We start from the raw sequence: 23,331 nt of genomic DNA on the forward strand, positions 1-23,331 counted from the left end.
AACTCATGCCATCCGGTCCAGTGCCTTTGATATGATGTTTATGTGCGTGTGTGTGAGAGAAAAAAAAAGATAGAGAGAGTGAGAGAGCTCTGCTTCTCATTGAGTTTGGCATTACTTTACAGACAAAAAGATTTACAGGCCAAAAAAACAGATGGAAGAATGCAGTACAAAGTAGGAGGAGAAAGAGAGAGAGAGAGAGTTCAGGTTTGCACAGTATCTTTAGATGTTTTTCACAGTCCATGTGTAAGTGGAGGTGAGTGAGTGTGTGTCTGTGCATGTGTGTGTGTGTGTGCATCCATGCTGTTAATGGATTGCTAATTAAGGACTTCTCAGGTGAAGCCAGAAAAAGCAGGAGAGGAAATGGAGGAGTGGAGTGCCAGGTAAGAAGATACGATAGAAATAGATTATCAAATGAAAAGAGAGAATGGGGGGAAACAAGACAAACCTGAAGGAGGGGCAGAGGGAAAGGAAAGGTATGTGGCTGTCTGGGAATCCGGAGAGAGAAAGAGTAGAAGGAGGCAAAGAGATTAAACAGGCACGGAAAGAGAGATCATAAGAGAGGAGAGACCGTGGTAAGAATTTCTACACCAATTAAAAGAAATAGCAAAGGAATGAAAGGGTGATTCTGTCAGTACGACTGCTCTGTTAGCGTAACTCTATCTGCTCTGAGCCGTTACATACAGTAATGACTTCCCAGTGATGGGGCCACTCCATTCTACACACACACACTCTTCTAATGAGCACTCCGGGGCTTATACACAATACTGAGACTACTGTGAGTTATTTAAGGAGAAGAGCGATCAGACAGAATCAGCTTTGATCAAGATTTGTGCTTTGAGGATTATTATCTTGACTTTTATAAGTATGATATCTTATGCTCTCCATTATGACTTTTTTTTTTTTTACATATAAGGTTGATATGATAGTGTAGGTCTTTACGTGGATGAAGTTTTTTCTTTATGTCTTGTGTGTGCCGTTCATTAGCTGTACGCTTTCTTGATGAAATGAAGAACGTCTCTTAGGATATCCTCAAGAAGATTCAAATCTTTGGGAGAATATGATTAAATTTTAAACACAATCCTCATTGCCTTATAGTCATTCTGAAGTTTTCATTTGGAGAAACAAACTTTTTATACATCTGAGTGCATTCTGGGTGAGATTCTGAGTCAGAACTGCTGGATTGAAACTGTCACCTGTTGAACGCATGTTTCAGATCCATAAACATCCTTGAGTGAGAAATGCACCTGCACTGTCGTCTGTTGATCTTGACAGTCGCCCTTCACCTTGGTGTCGTCAAGGTAAGTGGTTTATAGTTGCTTTGGTGAGAGAACATGGTGCGACTGTGCTCTAAATTTTAAATAAAAATCCAAAAAAGGTTACTGGCAAGTGCTTTTTTGAAATGCAAAAAAAAAAAAAAATTAATTAATTAAGCTCTTTATTAATAATAATTTTATTGTTGTTTTTAGCATTTTATAACATACCTGTGCAAAAATGTCTAGTTGTTCATTTAGAAAAAAAATATATATATATTATTTTATTGTGATGTTTACATTTTAGAACATAGACCTAACAAGCGGTTGTAAGTAAAAAGTGTTTATGTTTGAATTGTTAATTTTACCCAATTTATGAAACATATCATATGAAAAATGTGTGGAACAACCAAAAAGGTACCAAGTATGAGTCTGTAAAAGAACTGTTAAAACTTTCACGCTTACCGTGCTGTAATGGTTAACAGACTGCTGTAAATGTGCGCTCTTCTTCATTCCTCTGTACATGTGTCTCTCTCTATTTATAAAGCATTTTTCTGCACACATGTTAGCGCAATATGACCCTCATCCATCTCTCGAAATTCTCTCATATATTTGAGGATCTCAAAGATCAAGAAAAGGACATAGGAAAATGTAAAAATGAATTACAGTTCATCGCTGTTTACTATAAAAGCCGTGAATCTAACAGACAGCATATAAAAATGAGGCTTTTATATTTTGGTTTGGTTGCCAGGATCAGCCAGACCTTGCCTGCCTTTAGAGGTTTATGATTCATTAATAGTCCAAAGATCAGTGGATTAAGTTCACTGTTAACCTCTATTTCAAAAATACTGCTCTTTTTAACTTTCTAATTATTAAAGAATAAAATTAAAGTATTAAAATATTAAGCAGTACAACTATTCAACACTGATAATACTAAATTAGACAAAACACCAAACTAAAGCATATTAGAATTAAATAATGACTGCTTAAAATTCAGCTTTGCCATAAATAAATTAGAAATAAAATTAGATATTAAAATGAGAAATAAATTAGATATTAAAATACAATTGAAAACAGGTAATAATATTTCACAATATTACTGTTTTTAATGTGTTTTTGATGAAATGCAGCCCTACTAAGCATAAGACCTTTGTTTTTACTCTGTTGAACTTTGATACTTTTGATACGTATGCATCAAAGATCATTTTTAACTTACAAATCCCAAGTGAATGACCTTATTTGTGTGTGGAAGTGTGGAAGAGCCCAGCGCAAACAGAGGCAGGCTGAAGAGAAGCTGAGGCCATATTTGGGCAGAGTGGATCCAGGTGAGACAGTTACTTTATAATGACAGCCTTATTTTAGGACAGGTTTTGTGCATCATTTATTCAATATAAAATGTTTTACTATTAAACTCGCTCTCTTTCTTTCCTTCTCCTCCACAGAATCCCTTTGTCAGTTGTTGAAATGTCACAGTCCTATTGGTTCCTGGTGCCAAGTAGTGAAGGAGGGGGGCATTTTCGCCCCTAAATGTGTGTGTCCAAAGACCTGCCCATGGTAAGATGCACACCAACAAATTAATAACTATTTTCCAAGACATCTGAGCTAATTTCATTGCCAAGCTACTCACAGTGAGCCAGCATCATGAACCGTGCAGCTCAAAACTCAGTGTCATGATTAAGAGCAGAATAATGACGTAAGACACTCCTTACGGCTCACAGACTCCTTGGAATCAAACCAGCATCCCAGACATTTAACTACTGGTATATTTGCTCTGTGCTTTAATGCAGATAAAGGCCACTTGCAGAAAATATGAACATGAGGCCAGTAGTAGCATACATAAAAAAATGCTGATGCAGTTTTGAAAAACTATTTATTAAAACATCTCAGTCCGACAGTTTTTTGACAATACCAAATTATTGTAGTTAAAAATCAATTGAACAGCTTTAAACTTGACTCAATAAACCTAGCTTGTTTTTACATCAAGTGGTGTTCCAATGCAGTACCAAAGTTATTTATCATGATCATTCTGTTTGATCAAAAGCCTATAAATAAATAAATATACTGAAATTCACTGTACCGTCAACATTTTAAAATCGACAGTTTTGGTTTTCTACATTTCTCTAAATATCTGTTTTGGCTGTTTTTTGCCAGTTTTACTGCTTCCAAACACAGGTATAAAAGCAGGCCTGTTTTTATCCTCACTGCAAGCGAGATTAATGCCGTCTGCTTTTTCTTTTATCTTGAGTAATTGTATTCATGTTTCCCAACCTGTCCACGTTGGCATCTGTCTAATTTGGCAGCTTCTACTAAGTGACAGATAATTTTATGCCAAAACAGTTTGATGTGACGCACAGCCTGGGACGTCAACGACAAAAGATATTAAAAGCGCTTCCTCGTTCCTTTCACAAAATGATCTATTTTTGCACATTTTGCAATTTGATGAATTGTATCATTAGTGTTCCGCATTGTTACCTGTCGTCCTCGACTCTGAACAGACCCATCGAGAAGCACTTTACGTGTTGTTCTGTGCAGGCAGGGGGCACCAGTGTGCAGCGTTTTGGGAAAGACGTACAGCAACGAGTGTCTTCTTCACAGGGAGGCCTGCCGCAAAAAAAGACGCATTGGCAAAGCACATACTGGAGCCTGTATTGGTACAGACACACACACACACAAAAAAAAAGTGTAGCGTCATTACAGTGTCCAGCGCTGTTGTCTAAAAATACTCTTGTGGTCTCTCTGTCAGTGAGCAAGGCTGAGTGCTCTGAGGAAGAGTTCGGTCAGTTCCCGTACCGTCTGCTGGACTGGTTCTTGCTCCTCAGCAGAATGGGAGAGAGATACACACCAGCCGCTCCATCGCAGAGCTGCCTCACACACACACAGCGAACCCAGCTTGCAGAGGTAACACAAAAAACACACTCACACACACTCCACCCTTAGATCGTCCACAGTTTACATATTGATTGAATTGCTTTTGAAAACACACGCACTAATAAAACACTTTACAACATATGATGCTGTTGTTGTGGTGTGTATGCGTGATGCTTTGACACAATAACCCTTGCTTCGCTTGGTTCATGTGTTCACGTCCATACCATTCACTTGTAGTCAGGTCTCGAGATTAAACTTCAGTCAAGTAGTCTTCAGGGCATTTTGATTGAAAAACTCCATTATTAATCACATGAACACTGATTATCTTTAAATGACTAAATGGGAACCCTGATGAAAACATAACAAGTACTCTGTATGGAGTTCTAACTGAAATACAAATATTTCCCTGTGTGGTGGAAAGAAACGCAATTTGATTTTCAAACCCTTCAGATTTTTTTCCTCGGTATTGTGATATATATCTAAGCGAATCAGATTATCAAACAGCAAAAAAAGTCATTTCATTCATTTGATTGGTTGTTCATTAGATAACTTTTCATCTGAATGTGAGCTTGCGGTCAATCGTAAGAAAGTGGCAGGGTTTATGACAATTAAATGATTGGAGAAATCTGAAGAGGAGTCTGTTGTTTCACAAAAAGACTGAGTTACAGCATTTGATTATAATTTACAAGCACAGATAATTTTTTACTAAATTAAACATGCATGGATGAATTATTCACAAAAAGATCAATAACATGCATTAAAAAAGCAGATAATGTGAATATCCTTTTCATGCCTCCTTCGAGCGTTCCCTTAAGACACTACCCTTCTAAAATTCTCTCTACGTCAATCAAATGACATAAGTCTATAGTGTAAGTGTGAAGTGAATAATGGCTGTATTTGGGATTTAACTTTTTTTCTAAACCAGTCAACTCTGTTTTAAGCCAGTATGCTGAGATGTTAGCTTGCTAATTCAATATAATACATGTAAAGTCGTTCTTAAAGCAGTTAAATGAAAATAAACAAAGAGGTAATTTTCTATTATTTCTAATGAGAAACCCAGCCCATAGAACGGGAATTGCCTTTCAATTAATTTGTGAATTTGTGATAAAAGCATTCTGATCCTTTCTTTCCTTCTTTCTTTTTTCTGTCTCTGTCTATTTTCTGTGTCTGTCACACTTCCTGTCTATTTGCCTCTTTATATTGATTCGCTTGTTGTGCTTATCTGCTAAATTCATGAATGTAAATGTAGTTTTTTCCCTTTATTTTTCAGAGGAGGTTTGTTCTGCTGGATCGTAACAGGGACAGGAAGTTAAGCAGGAGAGATCTGAGAAAGCTTCACTATAAGCGGATGCCACTGGAGCACTGCGCTCAAAGATTCTTCCAGTAACACACACACAGAAAATGACACCAGTGCCTATAGACACACACAATCGCCTCGCCACTGTGATTTTGTGATGTTTTCCTCCGTCTGACCTTCTTTGTATTTGCATAATATTACCGCAAACCCTCCCCAGCACCCCTCTGATTATAGTACACATGCCTTCAGGATGTCACCCACCCCTCTCTCTCATCCTCTTTCAATCTCTCTTCTCTCGCTCATCCTCTCAATCTCTCTTTCTCATTCAAAGCTGCGAATGCTTATTGCCTTCCTACTGTTCTAATGCGAGCGATGTCCTTTACGGCTGATAGCAGCAGAGAGATGTGTAGAAATCAGAAACAAGAGAGACAGAAGCAAAGAGAGACCACTTGTAGATTTCAACAGTATGGTGTTTGTGTGTGTGCGTGTAGGTCATGCGACAAGAACAAGAATAAGAAGGTGACCCTGAGGGAGTGGACTTCCTGTCTGGTTGACCGGTCAGAACGCTGGTTTCAGGATTTCATGTGTAAGTCTGTATTCGTTTCTCATATGTAAGCATGTTCAGACACACATACACACACACACACACATTATGTCCCTTTTTCCTCTGTCTACCGCAGCCATGAAGATGGGCTCACCAAAGCTGTGTCCTGTCCCAGACAACAACCTATAAATTTAGATGCTTTATATCGTATCATATATTATACCTTATCATTTACCTAGAAGTTACAATAATTGATACCCAGACAAAGCTATTTGCATTCTTGTTTGATTAAAAATAAAGTAAAACACTGTGATATTGTGAAATATTCTTAGAATTAAAAAATAAGTATTTTCTATTTGAATAGAAAAAAATTAAATGAAAAGTGTAATTTATTCCTGTGATGTCAAAGCTGCCATGACTCCAATCTTTAGTGTTATGTGATCATTTGGAAATTGTAATTTGTTGATTTACTACTTAAGAAACTATATTTCTTATTATGATCATTGCAATAAAAAAACTGTTAAAATAGAAAGCAAAAAAACATTCATTTAAAATATTTTGTTTTTGTAACATTATACATGTCTTTTTGTCACTTATGATCAGTTTAATAAAAGTTTTTCTTTTCCAAAAAGTAAAGAAACATTTATTTAGACTTTTTTTTCCCTTTTTTGGCCAAAAAGTGGGGGGATGAAATTTCTGAAAGTGTGGTTTGTAATAATTGCTTAAAAAGGGGCATAATAAAAGTCTAAACATTTCTGTTGCTTTTTATTGCTTTGTGTATGTGTGTTTGTGTTGTGACTCAGTGCTACAATCTAGTCAACAAAAACTGCTTTTTAAGGGACAGCGGCATGTATCATGGATCACACAAGCAATTACTGCAGAGAGGGACAGCAAGAGAGGGAAAGAGAGAGAGAGAGAGAGAGAGAGAGAGAGAGAGAGAGAGAGAGAGAGAGAGAGAGATTGGGCTATAACCTTAAACAGAGGAATGGAGAGCAGATTAATTGAGGGGTGGTGTTTAATAGGAGAGAGATGGAGAGAGAGATGGATGGCCCATGAGAGAGATAAAAGACTACGTGAGCAGGGATGAGAGGAATAGATAATATGGCAGAGAGAGACGGGGAAAGGCAAGGACACCGAAAGAGAGAGAGAATCTCGTAATGCACTCACAGAATGGGACGGGGAAGGGGACAAGTTACAGTAAACCATTGCAAATGGAGGAGAGAAAATAGATTGAAGCATGAAAAATGGATCAGAAAGAGAGAGATGGCGGGGGGAAGGGTGTGAGAGAGAGAAAGAGTTGCAGAAGGGTGCGATAAAGGGTGGGAAGAGATTGTTAGATGGAAAGAGAACAAGAAGAGAGTAACTAAATGGCATCCCACCACAAAGTAACTTCCCCTTCCAGTACATCATTGATGTCTTCCACTTTTCCAAACACTAAACGCTTCCAATCATGTCTGCCAAGTGTGAAAAATTGATTCTCAACATTTGAAAACAACTAGATCGAGTTTTCCAAGTCTATATGACCCCAGGAAGTGCAGTAGAATAATCAGATCTCATTACATTTGTAGCTTTTAAAGTGGGTTTGGTTTCCTGTAGCGGTAGTGCAGTCAAGAATCATCTCATCTGGCAGCATCTTCTGCATTGTTTTGCTTTACGGTGCGGTTTGATATCTGTCATTGTGTTGTGTGATCATTCTGTGTTGTGACGTTTTGAGGTTATGTTCTGAGTTTAAAGTGTGCCCTGATTCTTATTATGTCTCGTGTTGTTAATACACAGTGTTGTTTGGGCCTGTGTTGCCTTAGTAAATGTTTTCACTCAGACCCGACTATTGGTCTTATATATATTAATATACTACCTTTCAGAAATAATTAATGTCGGTTTATCTTACAAAGGCTTCATTTATTTGGAAACATTAAAAAAAAAAAAAAAAAAATCTATATTTTATATCATTGCAGTTGTTTAATAAAACATGAATTATATTAGAACTATTTAAAATAACCATTTTCTATACACTCTCTGAAATAAAAGTGTAAAAGCTGTCACTGAGGCGGTATCTTTGTATCTATCTAAAGGGTTCATTTTGATGCCTTAAAGTTAAATATTAGTACTTAAAGTGTACATATTTGAACCTAAAATGTACAAAAAGTATACCTTTTGAAAAGGTTTCGTCCCAGTGACAGCATTTGCACCTTTATTTCTGAGAGAGTAGGATTATATTTTAAAATGTAATTTATTTGTCTAATATCAATGCTTCATTTTCAGCAATCATTACTCCAGGCTTCAATGTCAAATAATCCTTCAGAAATCATTCTAATATGATGATTTGGTGCTCAATAAACATTTTTTTATTACTATCAAACTTCATTTCATCTATAATTGCATTATTTGTCAAAATTATTGTCCATTCTAGTGTCAATAGAGATGAATTTATTTAACCCAGAATATTAATTTAAGAGTGTTCAGGAATGAGTCCTGTCTGTACTGTGATAAGAAGCGTGATAATAGATCTATTTTCAGTAACATTTCAAAGCTTGGCAGATCCTTAATGAATATGAGTCAAAAAGAAAGAAGAGAGAGCCTTTTTATCGGTAAGAATTAAATGAAACGAGGTCTAGTGGGGAGACATGACCCCTGGGGTCAAATCAGGCCCCCCTCAGCTCTCTCGAGACCCTCCCCCTCAATCAGTTATAACTGTTTCAGGAGAGACACACACACACACACACACAGACTATCTCATTAAGAGATCTATTGTCATATGCTCTGCTTCAGACTGTGTGACAGTGCGCACACACACACACACACACACACACACACACACACGTTTCAACCTTACACCCCATCTCTGGTCCCATCTCTAGTGTCTCTCTGAGGCCACACAGACCGGTATCCTGCTTTTGTAATGGACACAGATGCAGAAATAACAGATCCATATGGAACTGTTGTATGGATGAGATCATGTACATGTGTCATGCGCTAAATTCCCATTGGACGACAGATCATAGTGACTCCATGACCTGCTATAGCCATGACATCACGCACTGGGAGGTCAAGCTGAACTGGGCGAAAGTGACGTGTTGATTGGTTAAAAAGACAATGCACATGACAGCCCAAGATTTATGAGTGAACTGTGTCTCTAGTTTTTCATCTCTTCTAATTTTTTACTTTATTCCAGTTCAATTTTAATGCACTTTATTGGTATAACAAAAACTTTTGCCAAAAACAAATGAAATAAAAAGGTATAAATATATATTAGTATAAATATTTATTACACAAAAAAAAAAAAAAAAAAAAAAATATATATATATATATATATATATATATATATATATATATATATATATATATATATTTCTAATTTAAAGTGCTTTATTGCTATGAAAAGTCAACTAAAGGTATTTAGTCACCTGAAGATGAAAAAAAATAACACCTAATGTGCCAAAATGTAATGATGTGATATATAATTTTCATATAAAAATACTCACTTTCCTCTCTCTTTCGGGTCCCTGGAGAGAATCCAGTTTTATATGGGCAGATGGGCAACTGTTTGTCGTCTGCTGTTAAAATTCGGATCACTATCAACAGACCACTTTCACATTCTTCTCCGTTCTCTCTTTTTTCTGTCCTTTTATTCTCTCTCCCTGTCTCTCTATCAGTGTTGTGTTATGCAGGAGTTTGCCCTGAGCTACAGAGGTCTTCTCGTCATAACCACCGAGCTGGAACAATATTGCATTTAATACACTTACAGTCTTTACAGGACTAATGGGCTGCATTTGTGAGAAACCTTTAACCAGCCATAAATAATTGATAAAACCTGAAAATTCAATTATTTTAATTAAAGATATGTTGTAGGAGTGTGTGTGTGTGTGTGTGTGTGTGTGTGTGTGTGTGTGTGTCTATGCTGTACAGAGACAGAAGCATCCAGCAAATATGGCGAATGAATTATTAAGAAGAACACAAGAGAACAGAAATTCTGCATGGTAGAAAAAAAATGGTGAAAGAGAATAAGAGAGCGAGCGCGAGAGAACACCAGTCAGAAGAAGAGAAGCTGATGGTGTATGTGTGCATTCATGTAAATGTCTGTCATTTTTAGTATTTCTGGCAAAATCCAAAAGGTTAATCAGTTATAAATCAAAACTTCAAAACCCCAGCAGTATCAGAGAGAGCCAGACTTCAGGCAGTTCAAAGGGATTTTGAAGTGGGCCAGACCCATTTAAAGCACTCACCCGGCTCTCCGGGGGGGGGACAGGAGTGTGGGGCCCACCTCCAAACACCCAAAGATTCAGCACTGGCCCGATTAAAGCATCGTACTTTAAAAAAGAGATCTTTTAGGCAAGTTGATGAGATTCATTCCTAAATGTTAAAATATACTTATAGCAGCTTATGTAGATGGCATCAAAGGATAGAAAGGCTGTTCCTGCCTTCTATTAAAAAAAAGCTGATCTTTTTCATATTTCCATGGTTCTCAGAAGCATAAGTTAATAGGGGGGTTCCTAATAAAAAATGAATTTAATTAAATGGTTAATTTAAAATAAAATACAACAACAATAAATTGTTTTAGACGGTAATTTAGTCATTTGTAGATCATACAAAAATGAATATTTGCTGAAAATGTACTCACCTTCCTAAGAACTTCACTGGAACAGATTAGAAGAAATTTTGCATTACATCTCTCTCACCAATGGATACTCTGCAGTGAATGGGTGCCGTCAGAATGAGAGTCCAAACAGCTGATAAGAACGTCATAAAAATCCACAAGCAATCTAAACGATAAATTAAATTCAAACAGTTGCTCCCAACTAAAATATGAACTACATGTAAACCAACGATCACGGCAAGTCTGAAAAAGTCTGTCATTTGGGCCAGAGCCACACTTTATAGGCAGCTGTCTGTTCAGGCCGACAGAAGACAGCAAAGCAGCTCACTTGTTTCTTTCCCTTTTCTTACATTAAACTACTGAAAAGTCATTTTGTCCAACTGATGCTTAGAAACAAGACATCACTGAACTAAGGCCAAAAGTTTCACTTTACACATCGCACCAATAATGACTAGGCATTTTAACCCACGTTTCTTACTTAGAGCAAAAACGTTCTGAGAGCAAACAAAATACAATGATCAAGGACAACATGAAATATCATCTGAAGCATTTGCAGGATGAATTTTCTCTTTCCACAATGGATTTAGCAGGACCGTGACCATCAAGAACATTCTAGATTCATTAGGACTCTGATTGTCAGTCATATCAGGTTCCTCTCGTCACCGCTGAGCTGCTGTCCTGACCTGAACTAAAGCCACCGATGGCGGACTGCCACAGAAAATCACTTCTTATTGGCCGGATATATCTATTGGTCAAGGAAATCAAGTCTTGGATGAGCTCTGGTATACTTGTGAGCGACGGATCTCCCTGCTGGATCTGGGGTCACAAACATTCATACACACACACACACACACACACACACACACACGTACACACAATGACCAGATGGGTGGAGTGTTCTCATTACTTCAATAGCATGGCTGAAGCACCCATAGAATACATTCAAAAAGGCCCAGGAGACATGCTTAACACACACACACAATGCAAATAGCTCTTTTCATTCTGCTGTGGAGGATGGACAGAATGTGAGGGAGGGGTGGAAGATGGAGAGATTGCATTGTGTGGAGGAGAGAGGCACAGTGTCGAGTTCGGGAAAAACACTTACAATTACATGTACATATTCAATCTCACTGAGAAGAGCACTTGACCTTTAGAACAATGCATACACGAACGCACACACACCCACGCTTCAGGTGTGTGCTGTGGAGCGACTTTATGTTCAGCGTCCATGTATTTATGATAAATATAGGCTGATATCTATATCTATGTCTGTGCCTATATGTAATGTTATACATATTGCCCCATATAAACAGGGACAATGCCATATATATTACTAAGGTGATATATAATTTTCACATTTGTACATTCTATTGGTATATGAATATATAAGTTGATTACATATATAAAATGTGTATATTTGGCTTTAGTAAAACAACATGTACACAAAAAACAAAATTTATACGTGATTTAGAATCATTTTGATACATGTCTTTTATATTTACTCATATAGTATCAATATATATATAGTATATATATATATATATATATATATATATATATATATATATATATATATATATATATACACATTTATGTTTTAATATGAATTTGTTCCAATTTCTAGGTTTCATTTTTTTTCCTATGAGAATGTTTCCTATATGAAATTGTTTCTATATTTACAAATATAGAATAGGTGCGTATAGGTGAAACTTTTACATCCAATGATTGTTATCATAAATGAAATAAAGTTGTTGTTTTATTTATTTATTTTTATGTGTATGTGCCAGTGCTTTATCAAAGCCGGCAAATTGTAAATTGTAAAAATAATAAAACAGATTTTTATTTTTATTGACAAAAATAAATAAATAATATATATTGATAAATACATTTTTATAATAATAATAATAATAAAGAGATTGGTAGTGACAATTTTGGGGACAAATTAAAATAACAAGAAACCTAATTATTTTACTGTTTGTAATGAAGATGTGTATGGTTTTTGTTTCTATGAGAATTAATGGAAATTATCTTTGGTGTGGGTCCCCAAATGTAATTAACACATCCCTATGTAATCTTCAAACACACACACGCGCGCGCGTCTCCAAACACCCTCCCCAATTCTCTCTGCAATTACTTCACACACACAGACACACACACATAGACACAAGCGCGCACACACACACACACACACACACACTACCACCCCTCTTGCAATGACAGCACACACCAAGACACTTTCTCCATCCTTCTATCCATCATCTATCTCCTCTCTCTCCCCCATGCGCATGTGTCTGTTTGACTAGCGCTCCTCAGTTATCAGACTGCACCGATCTGGGTCGGGAGGAGAGAAGAAGAGAGGAGAGAAAAGGAGAGGAAACGAGAGAAGAGAGTGGATAAGAGAGAAAGAGGAGAGGAGAAGGGTGGGAGGGCTTTTCTTTTTTTCTTTCTTTCCCTCTATCCTCAGGACTCCAGCAGGACAGGGGAGTTTCTGTGACTCTGAGCACCAGTGCAGAAGACATCAGACCCATTTACTTCTGCTCTTCTTCACCTCTGCTGCCTTCTTTCTTCTGAGGTGAACATCCTGAGCGCTGGCTGAGGTAAGTACATGCGATTGCATGTTTGTGTCTGTGATTACGCGTCAGGGACTCAACTAGTAGAGAGCATGGTGCCAGCAATGTTGAAGTCATGGGTTCAATACACTGTGAAAAGATAAAGTAATATATTTCTCAATTTTGAATGCAAGTAAAAAAAAAAAAAAAAGTGTAAGTGTTGTCTAGTAATACGAGAGACCTTTTTCTTCGATCTCTGTTTTCTTGACCTATCATTTTGTTACACGAGACTGGGATCATCCCCCTCTTTCTATATGCGTGTGTCTTTACTCATGTCTCTTTGACCACTAAATAGACCATAAGTACAGCAGTGAGATAGTCTGTGGTTTGGGATGGTGGTTCAGTTTCAGGGAAATCCAGAACAGGGCTAACACACTCATAGTGTGGATGAAACTCGAACTGAATCACAATATCTAAAAATAACAATTGTCGTAGTGTCAGCAAAAGAGAGAGAGAGTTTTGTTTTGTTTTTAAATGTTTTAGGGGTTTTTGCTTATATCTGAAATTTTAATTTAAAAAAAATGTATATATAAAATAACATTTAAAAACGTAATATAAAATAACTAAAATCTGATTAAATTAAATTTTTATTAAAATATTATATAATTACAAAACATAAATATATTATTAATATTTAATATGGCATCTTAAATTAAAAAAGTAAAAATATCAATTATAACAAAAACGTATTAAAATTAAAAAAGTTACATTTTGTTCAGTTTTATAATAACATATAATCTGTAAATGCGGGCATAATATTGTTGTGCTAGCATTGAAACTGCATGGCTATGACTGAATTCAATTCAATTTTGAAAGTGAGACAGAGACAGCAAGGAAGGGAAGACAAAGCAATTAGTGTTACTTGACTTGTTGAAGTCGACAATTAGATCCTGAGTTCATGACCATGAAATATTTCTGCTCCGTCCACAATCTCCTTCAGTCTTTCACTAAACCTTTTTTCTCTCCGTCTGAGCCCAACTCTGTCTGTTTCCCCCCCTACGGCCCACATCTTTGCATGAGTTCTCAGTTTTCATTCTATACCATTCAAGTTTGGAGTCCTTTTCTGTCTTTCTTTCTCTCTTTTCCACCTCTCTCCCTTTTCTCTCCCTCTCTTTATATCTGGCTCCCCTGGGAGCAGTCAGGACCCCTGCAAAGAGCATGTGTCACATGACACCACAGCCACCAACGCCATCAACAAGCTCTCTAACAAATCAAGAGCGAGAGAGAGAGTGTGTACAGTAATACGAGCTCCCCGAACACAGTAAACAGAGATTGAGAGATAAAGAGAGAAATAAAATTTGAGTGAGATTTACTGAACAGACAGACTACTATAAAAACATGGGAAATCAATAGGAAAAATATCAGAAATTATATTTAAAGAATCATTAATCATTATTCATTATTTAGCCTATTCAGGACAATTCATGTATTTTTTTTTTTTATTTTGTTATGAAAATAGTTTTTTAGAATTAATGCATTCCCCACATTGTCATTACCATGATGTGTCTAGGCATCCCACTCCCATTAAAGCCAGTTCTCATGACTACAATACAGTTGTTGTAATTAATGAAAAAAAATTTCAATACACATTAAATGATTTAATGATAGCCTATTTCAATAAAAATATTGAAATAATACAAATGCTGTAGAAATATATGACATCATTTAAGAACTGTATAGGTTTTGAAATGTATTTCATTTTTTTTTCATTTATTGCATTACATTAGAATAATTATTACTATGGCGTAAAATGGCATGAAAATTTTACAACGCAAAAAAATAAAACGGTGCTTTTTTTCTTCTTTATAACTCCTTTGACTTTGAGAGGACATTTAACCCTAACACTTGATTTACTCACCCGGAGGTTTCACGACCATTTATCCAGCTCTTTTTCGCATATTCATGTGCCAATTTTGCCTTCCATTTTTCTTTTACACTTCCCTCCATCCCTTCCTCCTCCCGTCTTCCTCTCTCACCTCCTACGCCCTTGCTCGGCTCCTCCCTCCTTCACTCTCCCTTTTACCTCATTTTTCCCCTTCCGATCCTCTCTTTCTCACCTTCACTGTCTTTTTTTCACCTTTCTTAATCCCTCTCTTCATCTTCCTGGACATTTTCCCGCTCCCATCTTGCTCTCTCTCTCTCTTTCTCCTCCCTTCACACTTTTCTTGCATCCTTCTTTTCCACCCCCTCCATCCTTCTTCTCTTCTCTCTCTAATGAGGGCCTGTTCAGCAGTCATAATCAGAGCAGAGGTTGGGTGATGCGTCTCACGCGCATTTACTCCACCGCCTGTCATCCGATCTACGGGGCCACGTTTCCCCAGCGACATCCATGCGTGTTGTTATGGGGACACTTTTCAGCACGACGGCTTTGATCGCAGCCTCTCTCTCCCCGGGGACGTGAACTCACATCACTGAGCCCATCAGCTGCAGATAAACACCGATTGAACATCTGAGAGTTTCAAACTTCCTCAACTCTCCCCCACAGACGCCGCTCGGCGGTGTTCAGATTACCTCCAGGTGCTGTTTTGGTCGGGTTTGTTCTTTTTGTCGATGGGTTTCTATACAACCAAAGCAGCCTGCTGTTCGTACATAATGAGTGGGGTTGAATTATATTTTCACGGTAAACCAATTTGATGTCGCCTGTTAAAAATAGAGACATGGATTCAAGTGAGTGTTTGCCAGGCATCGCTGAAGTGCCGCTCTCGTCTCGCAGCGCGAGGCTTCTGTGTGGAGTGTCAAAGCAGAGAGCACTGAGTGTTAGCGGATAGCAAAATTTCTTTGCTCATATAAATAATTCTCTCTGAATAAAGGCAAATGTTTCCTGCTATCAATGAATCATCAGCTGGGATGAGGCTAACTTTCTCTCCCTCGTCCTTTCGCGTCTCTCTTTCTCTCTCTCTCTCTCATCTTGCCCTCACAACAGATGGAGTGTGAGAATCAACTGATTGACTGATAGCTCTGTTCTGCGCTTGTCAGCCGTAATGAATAACCTTTGTGCCGAATGTCGGTAGAAACACAAGTGAGTTTGTCAGCACCTTGGGAGATAAATAACAGCACTGTCATCTAACACATCAGCCCGAATGCAGATCTTCCCAGGATTTAGCCCGGGAATGTGAGTTTCAGCCATCGGAGTTGGAATTTGACAGGTTTTAGAAGATTTTAATCTTAATTTTAATTTAAAGTCTGCAGTTTATCTCCAGCTTTCACATCAAGGACAAGGCAGATGTTTCGAGTATGATGGATATACACTTGGTGAAATGAGATAAAGTCAAAATTCTGCTGAATTATCAGCTCTTTTGAAACTTCCACAGATATACTCATTTGTCTTGGAGCTTTCATAAGCAAAGCATGAGCCGTTTGTAACCTAAATAGATGGAGTGACTGACAAGATACAGTACATCAACTTTTCACTACAGCCTGTACGCTCATGCGTTTTTCTATAATAAATAGTATGCAAATGGAAGTACGCCAAATGAGTAGAACAGTGGTTGGTGAAAGATATCTGAACGATGAATCTGCAGAGATTGCAGTTGACTATTCTTAATGTTAAAAATAAAAGTGGCAAACCTTTTTATTGTACTTGTGTAACAATCGCTATATGTAAATTATTATTTTTCACAACAATTATACCTTAGTTTTGACATTTTTTCTGACAGTGTTGTTGCTATTATGTCATTGGTCAAAGGTCAAAAACACAAAGGTCAAAGGACAGAGCAGCATGGCAAATGTAGTAAATGCTCAGAACTCAAGCACATACCTCAAGTAAAGAGGTAAAGTTAATATCATATCTAATCATATTTAGTACACACTATAGTATGTAAGTATGAGAATTCAGGTGTAGTGTGTCTAAGAAGGTAAAACTGAAAGCAGTAGCTCTATAACACTTAAGAAAATCATTATTGTCCATTAATGTCACCCTTCTGGTTTTTAGTGAAATATTCTGTCAAAAGTTGTTGAATGAAAGATTGTAATAAAAGCTCTTCCCTCTTAAAACTGCTGTTCTCTGTTTTCCAGGCAAGTGTATGTGAGTGGTTACTGGTGTTGGACGAGGATGGCTCTTTCCTGGTGTCTCTGCCTGGCCATGGCCTTCTTTTATGCCCCCAGCACCATCCGTGCCCTGGCACCTGAAAATGAAGTGACATTACACCCTACAACATGGCTGAGTGAAAACAGGGTCACACCAGTACATCTGCCTAAAGGACGAAGTCGCAGGTAAAAGAAACACTCGGCACACACAGACTAAAAAGACAATAAAGACAATAAAGTTCTTGAATAAGGTACACAAAAAATGAGTTCTTGAAGCATCTTGGAGACACTGGCACAGTTCTGTTTCTTCATGTCATTGCAGACAGACTGGATGATGATGAAATCAGATCTCTGTGTGGAGCACGAGCTGTCATCAGACTCCTTGTTCAAACAAAAATCATTGTAAAATTAATGTTTGGAAACATAAACTGATATTTCCTACTGACCCGCTATACGAATAACTGACTTAAAACCATTAGCTGGTGAAAATACGTATGTTCTAATAATTTTGGTTACCACAGTATACGTTATTTTCTACATTAAGCTACACTCTTTTTGTAAATCTGAAAATTTGTAATTCTGAAAATCAAAAAATATTTTTCCTCCAATATTTCTGATTCTTATTAATAGGCTGAAAACCATGCCACAGATTTCCCAGTTTCCTCTCTATCAAACCCATTGAATTCAAGCAGCTAACATTGCAGCTTTCTTTTTCCATTAGCAACACTAGCCAGTGAGAATCACAGTGAGAACTGCTCCCTCACCCGTAACAGAGGTGGTGTCAGGCTTCAGACTGAGCGCGAGAACGCGAGAAAGAGAGAAAGAGAGAAAGAGAGAGAAGAACAGTATGAGTTTGAATGCACAGCCGCAGGGCAGGAGCTGCTGATCATAAATCAAATTAATTAATCTATTAAAAGATCGTAACTGTGCCTTCCACACAAAACTCTTGCATTAAAAGGGTAAGGGATGCACACACCTGAAGTGAACCTGCAAGCGATCCCTCAAACTAAAACGATGACCTTTTGTTTTGTTGTCAAGGTCAAAGTTAAACCTGATTACCAGAAGAATGAAATCAATATTATGATAATGTGCCAAGCCGGCGTGCCAGCGGCATGCAAATAAGAGATCCAAATCACATTAAACAAACGCTGAGTCTTTAATCTAATGTCTGACTATTTCCATAGCAATAATATAATGAGTAGTTGAAGATGCAGAAAACCATTGACTGAAGGCAGCCGCTCTAGCAGGGTTTCAAGGTCAGAGGAAGTGGCTGTTGCCAAATGGCTGGTGTTACCAGAATGCACCGAGGGAGGTTCACCAGATTCTGCCCAGTGTGATGTTATTCACGGAGGGGGAGTGAATGTGTTTCCTGCCTGAGCGGAGCACGCTACAGTGATGCTGCACCTGGCATCGGCTGTGATCTGTAAACATTAGGGTTTGTGGAGATGCATATCTAAACGATGGCGATGGATCGATAGGAGCTTAGCAGAGATCAGTCATTCTGGAGTCATTGCTTTTGTTTCTCCTCACCTTCATTAGCAGATCAACTTGTGCAAACAACAGGAGTCATACAGTCCCCGAGGAAGCTCTGCGGCATGTTTTTTAAAGATGTCATGTTTTAGACTTTTTCCCCCGGAAAAGACTTTTATTCCAAAACAGTCATCATTTAGTCTTTTTCACTCTCTTTAAAATTCTGTCATCATTTGCGCATACACATTTTTCCAAAACTTGTATGCATTTTTTTTTCTGTGGAACACAAAATAAGATATTATAAACAAAGCTTGTAACACTTTTGGCGACCATTATTTCATTGTATGGGCATTGAGACATTGAGATTTAATTACTTTAAAATAAATGCTCTCTACAAATAAGAAAGGAGAATTGTTTTCACTGGTAGTTATAATATATAGATGCCAAATGTTCACAATACAGTACAATTTCACTCAAACAGTAAAGTTCGTAGTCAAATGGTCACGAACTTTGTTGTAAAAAACCTCTGTTGAGATCCCACACAGCTCACGGTTGGCTTTTACTCTTATCTTTACTATGGTGTTTAGAAACAATAATATGAAGGAGTGGATCGAATTTCTGAACACTGAATAGGCATTTATTCATAAATGTGTTTAGTCATGTGTTAAAGTCTTTGGATTTCTGATCCCAGGAATCCGATGATTTTGTAACAAGATATTTTTGCTGCTTAATTTCAATAGAGGGTCTTTTATGGATGTCTGTTTCTGCTTTAGAATACAGAACTCCCACATTCTTAGATACTAAGTCTCAGGAGATGTCACAGTTATTTAAAAAATGAGGAATACAAATAGAGTGCATTAGATTCTCTTAATGAGACACAATTTGGCTGGTGCATACGGTTAAAGGAGACTGTTAGACCGATTAATTTATGACTAATGGTTAATTTATGGAATATAAAAATAGTTATGAATAATTAGACCAAACATATCATATTTGCTGTGTCTAATAAATACAGATACTGATCTGTGTTTCAGACTGTATTTCACGCTAAAGAAGAAAGCCGATTTGCTGTCGGTTACTGTGAGCCCCTGTGCAGTGCCCATCGAATGGAGCTTGGCTGTTCGGACCCTGAAGGATAAACCGCCTAAGAAAGCACACTGTGAGTTTGTGTGTGTGTATATGTACGCTTATTCATGGACTTGTGTCTGCTTGAAGGTATATTTGTGCATGCATGCAAACACGTACATGTGTTTGTGTTTGGGGAGTGCTGGCATAGACCTAACCGGGGCTAACAGACAACTCAGGGATTTTATATCCAAAGGGCGGACGGGTTACATCCCTTCAGAGGCTTTAATGAAGAAGCGAAGCAGTCGCTTGAGGCTCACTGATTTAATTAGCAGGTGTAAAACTGCTGTTGTGTTGCTTTAGGGCCTCTGTGGACAGAAGATTCTCTTCTTATCCATCTCCAAATCTCCAGGCTGTTTCCCTGACAGAGAGAAGACAAGAAAGAAAAATATTTTCAAACAGAAACAAAGAGATACAACATATGCAAGCACAGTCTGGAGAGATAAACATTGACATCTGTTTCTAATTTAAATTTGTACAATAATAGTCTGTTTGTTAACATTAGTTTATGAAAAAAAATGTATAGCATTTATTAATCTAGGTTAATTAAAATTTCTATTATCATTCACCATCAATGTCATTTCATACCTTTGTGACTTTCTTTTTCTGTGAAACTGTAAAAATTAAAATTACATGAAAGTTAGTAAATTATTAAAGTTTTATTAATAACTGCTAGTTCAAAATACTTAATGTAATAACTAATGTTAACAAATCAACAAAACCCTCATAATGCACAACAGATACATGCATTGTGTTGCAAAAAAAAAAGTCACAATTGGTAATTATGTTAATTAACATTTAGAACACATGTCTGCTTCGTGTGTTTAACAGTACCAGAAAAATACTGATGATTTGATTTTGCATTGCATTTTATGGTGACTACATTTCTGCACTCTGCTTTCGTAATCATGCGCATGTTCTGATATGAAGAGTTAGTCTGGCAGGCAAAGCAGCATTATAAAGTCATAAAGTGACATATAAATCATTTAGACAGTGAACTCAGGGGTCCCCATCTACACCTTTAAATTATTCACTTTGATTACCAAATGTTCCCTCTAAAAGTGTGCCGACAAAAGTAATGATGGTTTGCATGAAAAACAGACTTATCCGTGCATGCGGCCCAAATGTTTTTAGCTCCCTTTTGATTAGAGCCGTCTTTTGAATATGCTTGATCTTGTTCTGAAATGCTTCGTTTCTACAGGGAGCTCGAAGAAGAGCATGCCAGAGGTTTGGTGGAGAGGCTCTGGAAGAGAGGTTAGGATTTACACCTACACCGGCAATGCTGTAGACACCTACACCGGTCCTGCCTACGCACCGGCCTCCATCTACATCCTACGGTTGAAATCAAACGAACAGGACACGCAGGTGTCGACGTACCTCCACGAAGGTCCTAGTCCCTCGGGGGCTTTCCCAGAGCTGCCTTCGGACCCCAGAGTACACACACTGGGGGTGGGCATGACCAGTGTCACCTTAAACTGGGCTCCGAGTTCATCTGTAGTTGTTAAAGATGGTCACCGGCCACATCACGAATATTGCGTCTTAGTCAACCACAAGCACAACTATCGAAGTCTTTGTGCTGCTCGTGAGGGAATCCGAAAGGAGATACAGAGTGTGCAGAAGAGACAGAGGAGAGACAAACAGAGCAAAGAGGTTGTGTGGGCAACTCTTAAAGACTGGTGGTGGCAGCAGCCGGATGCCCTCGAGAATCGTGAATCATCCATGACTGACAAGTTTGAGGACCCTGGATGTGTGTGCAGGGACATCGAAAGTGTGTGCACAGTTTCAGACCTTCTTCCGGATACGCAGTACTACTTTGACGTCTTTGTAGTGGACAGGGTTAACGGCACGAGTGCGGCCTACACCGGCACTTTCACCCGGACGCACGAGGAGGCTCGTCCGGCTGTCACCTCTTTAAGGGAAGGCCAGGTCAAATGGGTCACCCTGAGCGGGGATACAAGCAGTCTCCAGGGAGATCAGTTCCGGTTTAAACCTCGTGGGTGGCAACAAAATGGCCTTCTCACTTTGCACACCTGCAACAGCACTAGTAAAGTGAAGGTCACCGTCTCCAGCAAAGGACGGACTTTGACGTCACAAGAGGTGGGACATCAGCTTGCCCAAATATGGTTGCACGGTGCTCCATCGTACCTCATCCAGCTCCAGGCCTTGGCCCTAGGTTCCTCATCGACGACCCCTAAAGGCGATTCCAGCAAGTCCAAGTTCTGTCTCAAGATGCAGGCATCATCGGCGTACCACCGGCGAGCCTTGCCGGTGTTTCCCACCACACTACAGATTAAGTCTTTCAATAAGTTGCGGACATGCAACTCCGTCACTCTCGCCTGGATGGGGACCGAAGAGCGGAGTCTCTATTGCGTTTATCGGAGGCAGATCCCACTCGACAGCAAGCACACCTCGACGGATCGTTGCATTGACCCAGAATCCCGTCCTGCCAAGGAGAGAGTCCTCTGTAAGTATTTCCAGGAGTTGAATCCACGTCGGGCGGTCACAACAGCGGTGATCGGTGAACTGGAACCAGGGATGCTATATGTGTTTGACGTTTATCTAATGAGACGTTGGGGACTTCCAATTAAGTACCACAGCAAGACTATTAGAACCAGAAGTGAATGTTGAGAGGACATCTCAGAATCTTGCTTTCAGTGGAGAAGGACTCAATGGAGAGACATTACACCACAGGGAAGCCATTGTAAGACCAGAGAGGGAACTATGGGGTGGGGGGGTGGCCTTGATCTGGTGCAGTGGAGGTCAAACGTGACCAATGAAAGACATAAACACACATAATTATGCCAACACAAAGACACAAAAAAACCGAGAGGTGAGACCAAGCTCACACCAGCAAAAACAAATTTACTTTACGATGCTCCCGTATTAATGTTTGTGTTGTTGTTGTTGTGCGTGATGCTGCCGTCTCTGTTGTTAATTATACAGTATTGAGTGTCTGTATAACAGAAACTCTCTCGTCTCTTACACAAAAGAGGACCGTGCCAAAATATGCAAGAGAAACAGCCTGAAGGCTTTGAGCACCAGTGCTAACCAGAGCTGTATCAGATCTCTCAATCTGCCACCAGTATCAGAAAGACACCAAGCGAGGGAGAGGCGAGAGAGCGAAAGAGAGCCGTGTGAAGTCAGTGTGTTGATTATGCTCTGCTAAAGCATGCAGCAGGGAAAAAACGAGTTAGCAGTTCGCTTCGTTGTCTGTGATGTGATTGTTGTGCTGCGCTTCTGCGCACTAATAAAAACACAGTTACCAACCAGACATGAAAATGATCTGTAGATGTTTCACTCTTTGACATTCGTCAAGGGCAATGGCTGTTCGCGTTCCTGAATATAAATTAAACTAAATTTAGGTTATACGTGTGAAAGCCATTTAGTGCAGAGATGCGAATAGCAAACAGGCGCATTTCATCACTGTGGCAATAAGAGAGTCTTTGTATTCTTAATAGTGATTATACAAATAATAAACAGACATTGTGAGCTCTTATTAATTATTAAAAATGTTTACGGCGAACTTTGGATGCTGCAGTCCCACAGGC

General features: G+C 38.5%; 2 protein-coding genes across 3 annotated transcripts; both read left to right on the forward strand.

Moving 5' to 3' along the window:
* The first annotated feature begins 242 nt into the window (after positions 1 to 242).
* Positions 243 to 6,687, forward strand: sparcl2 (SPARC-like 2). Of its 2 annotated transcripts, none has more exons than XM_043263428.1 (9): positions 243 to 380; positions 1,214 to 1,298; positions 2,503 to 2,575; positions 2,693 to 2,804; positions 3,783 to 3,901; positions 3,994 to 4,148; positions 5,389 to 5,501; positions 5,907 to 6,001; positions 6,096 to 6,687. In XM_043263428.1, exons 2-9 carry the CDS (start codon positions 1,239 to 1,241, stop codon positions 6,146 to 6,148), a joined length of 780 nt encoding a protein of 259 aa, XP_043119363.1. In that variant the 5' UTR covers positions 243 to 380; positions 1,214 to 1,238; the 3' UTR covers positions 6,149 to 6,687. The 2 variants fall into 2 exon arrangements, with proteins under 2 accessions (XP_043119363.1, XP_043119364.1); XM_043263429.1 differs by lacking the exon at positions 243 to 380 and adding an exon at positions 507 to 572.
* Positions 6,688 to 12,724: 6,037 nt separating this feature from the next.
* On the forward strand, positions 12,725 to 23,062 carry ndnfl (neuron-derived neurotrophic factor, like). Its single transcript, XM_043262352.1, has 4 exons — positions 12,725 to 13,150; positions 17,177 to 17,374; positions 19,693 to 19,817; positions 20,985 to 23,062. The coding sequence occupies exons 2-4, from the start codon at positions 17,214 to 17,216 to the stop codon at positions 22,409 to 22,411; spliced, it is 1,713 nt and encodes a 570-aa protein (XP_043118287.1). The 5' UTR covers positions 12,725 to 13,150; positions 17,177 to 17,213; the 3' UTR covers positions 22,412 to 23,062.
* The last annotated feature ends 269 nt before the right edge of the window (positions 23,063 to 23,331 follow it).

This window comes from Puntigrus tetrazona, chromosome 17 (genome assembly GCF_018831695.1).
Source record: "Puntigrus tetrazona isolate hp1 chromosome 17, ASM1883169v1, whole genome shotgun sequence".
Classification (NCBI taxonomy): domain Eukaryota; kingdom Metazoa; phylum Chordata; class Actinopteri; order Cypriniformes; family Cyprinidae; genus Puntigrus; species Puntigrus tetrazona.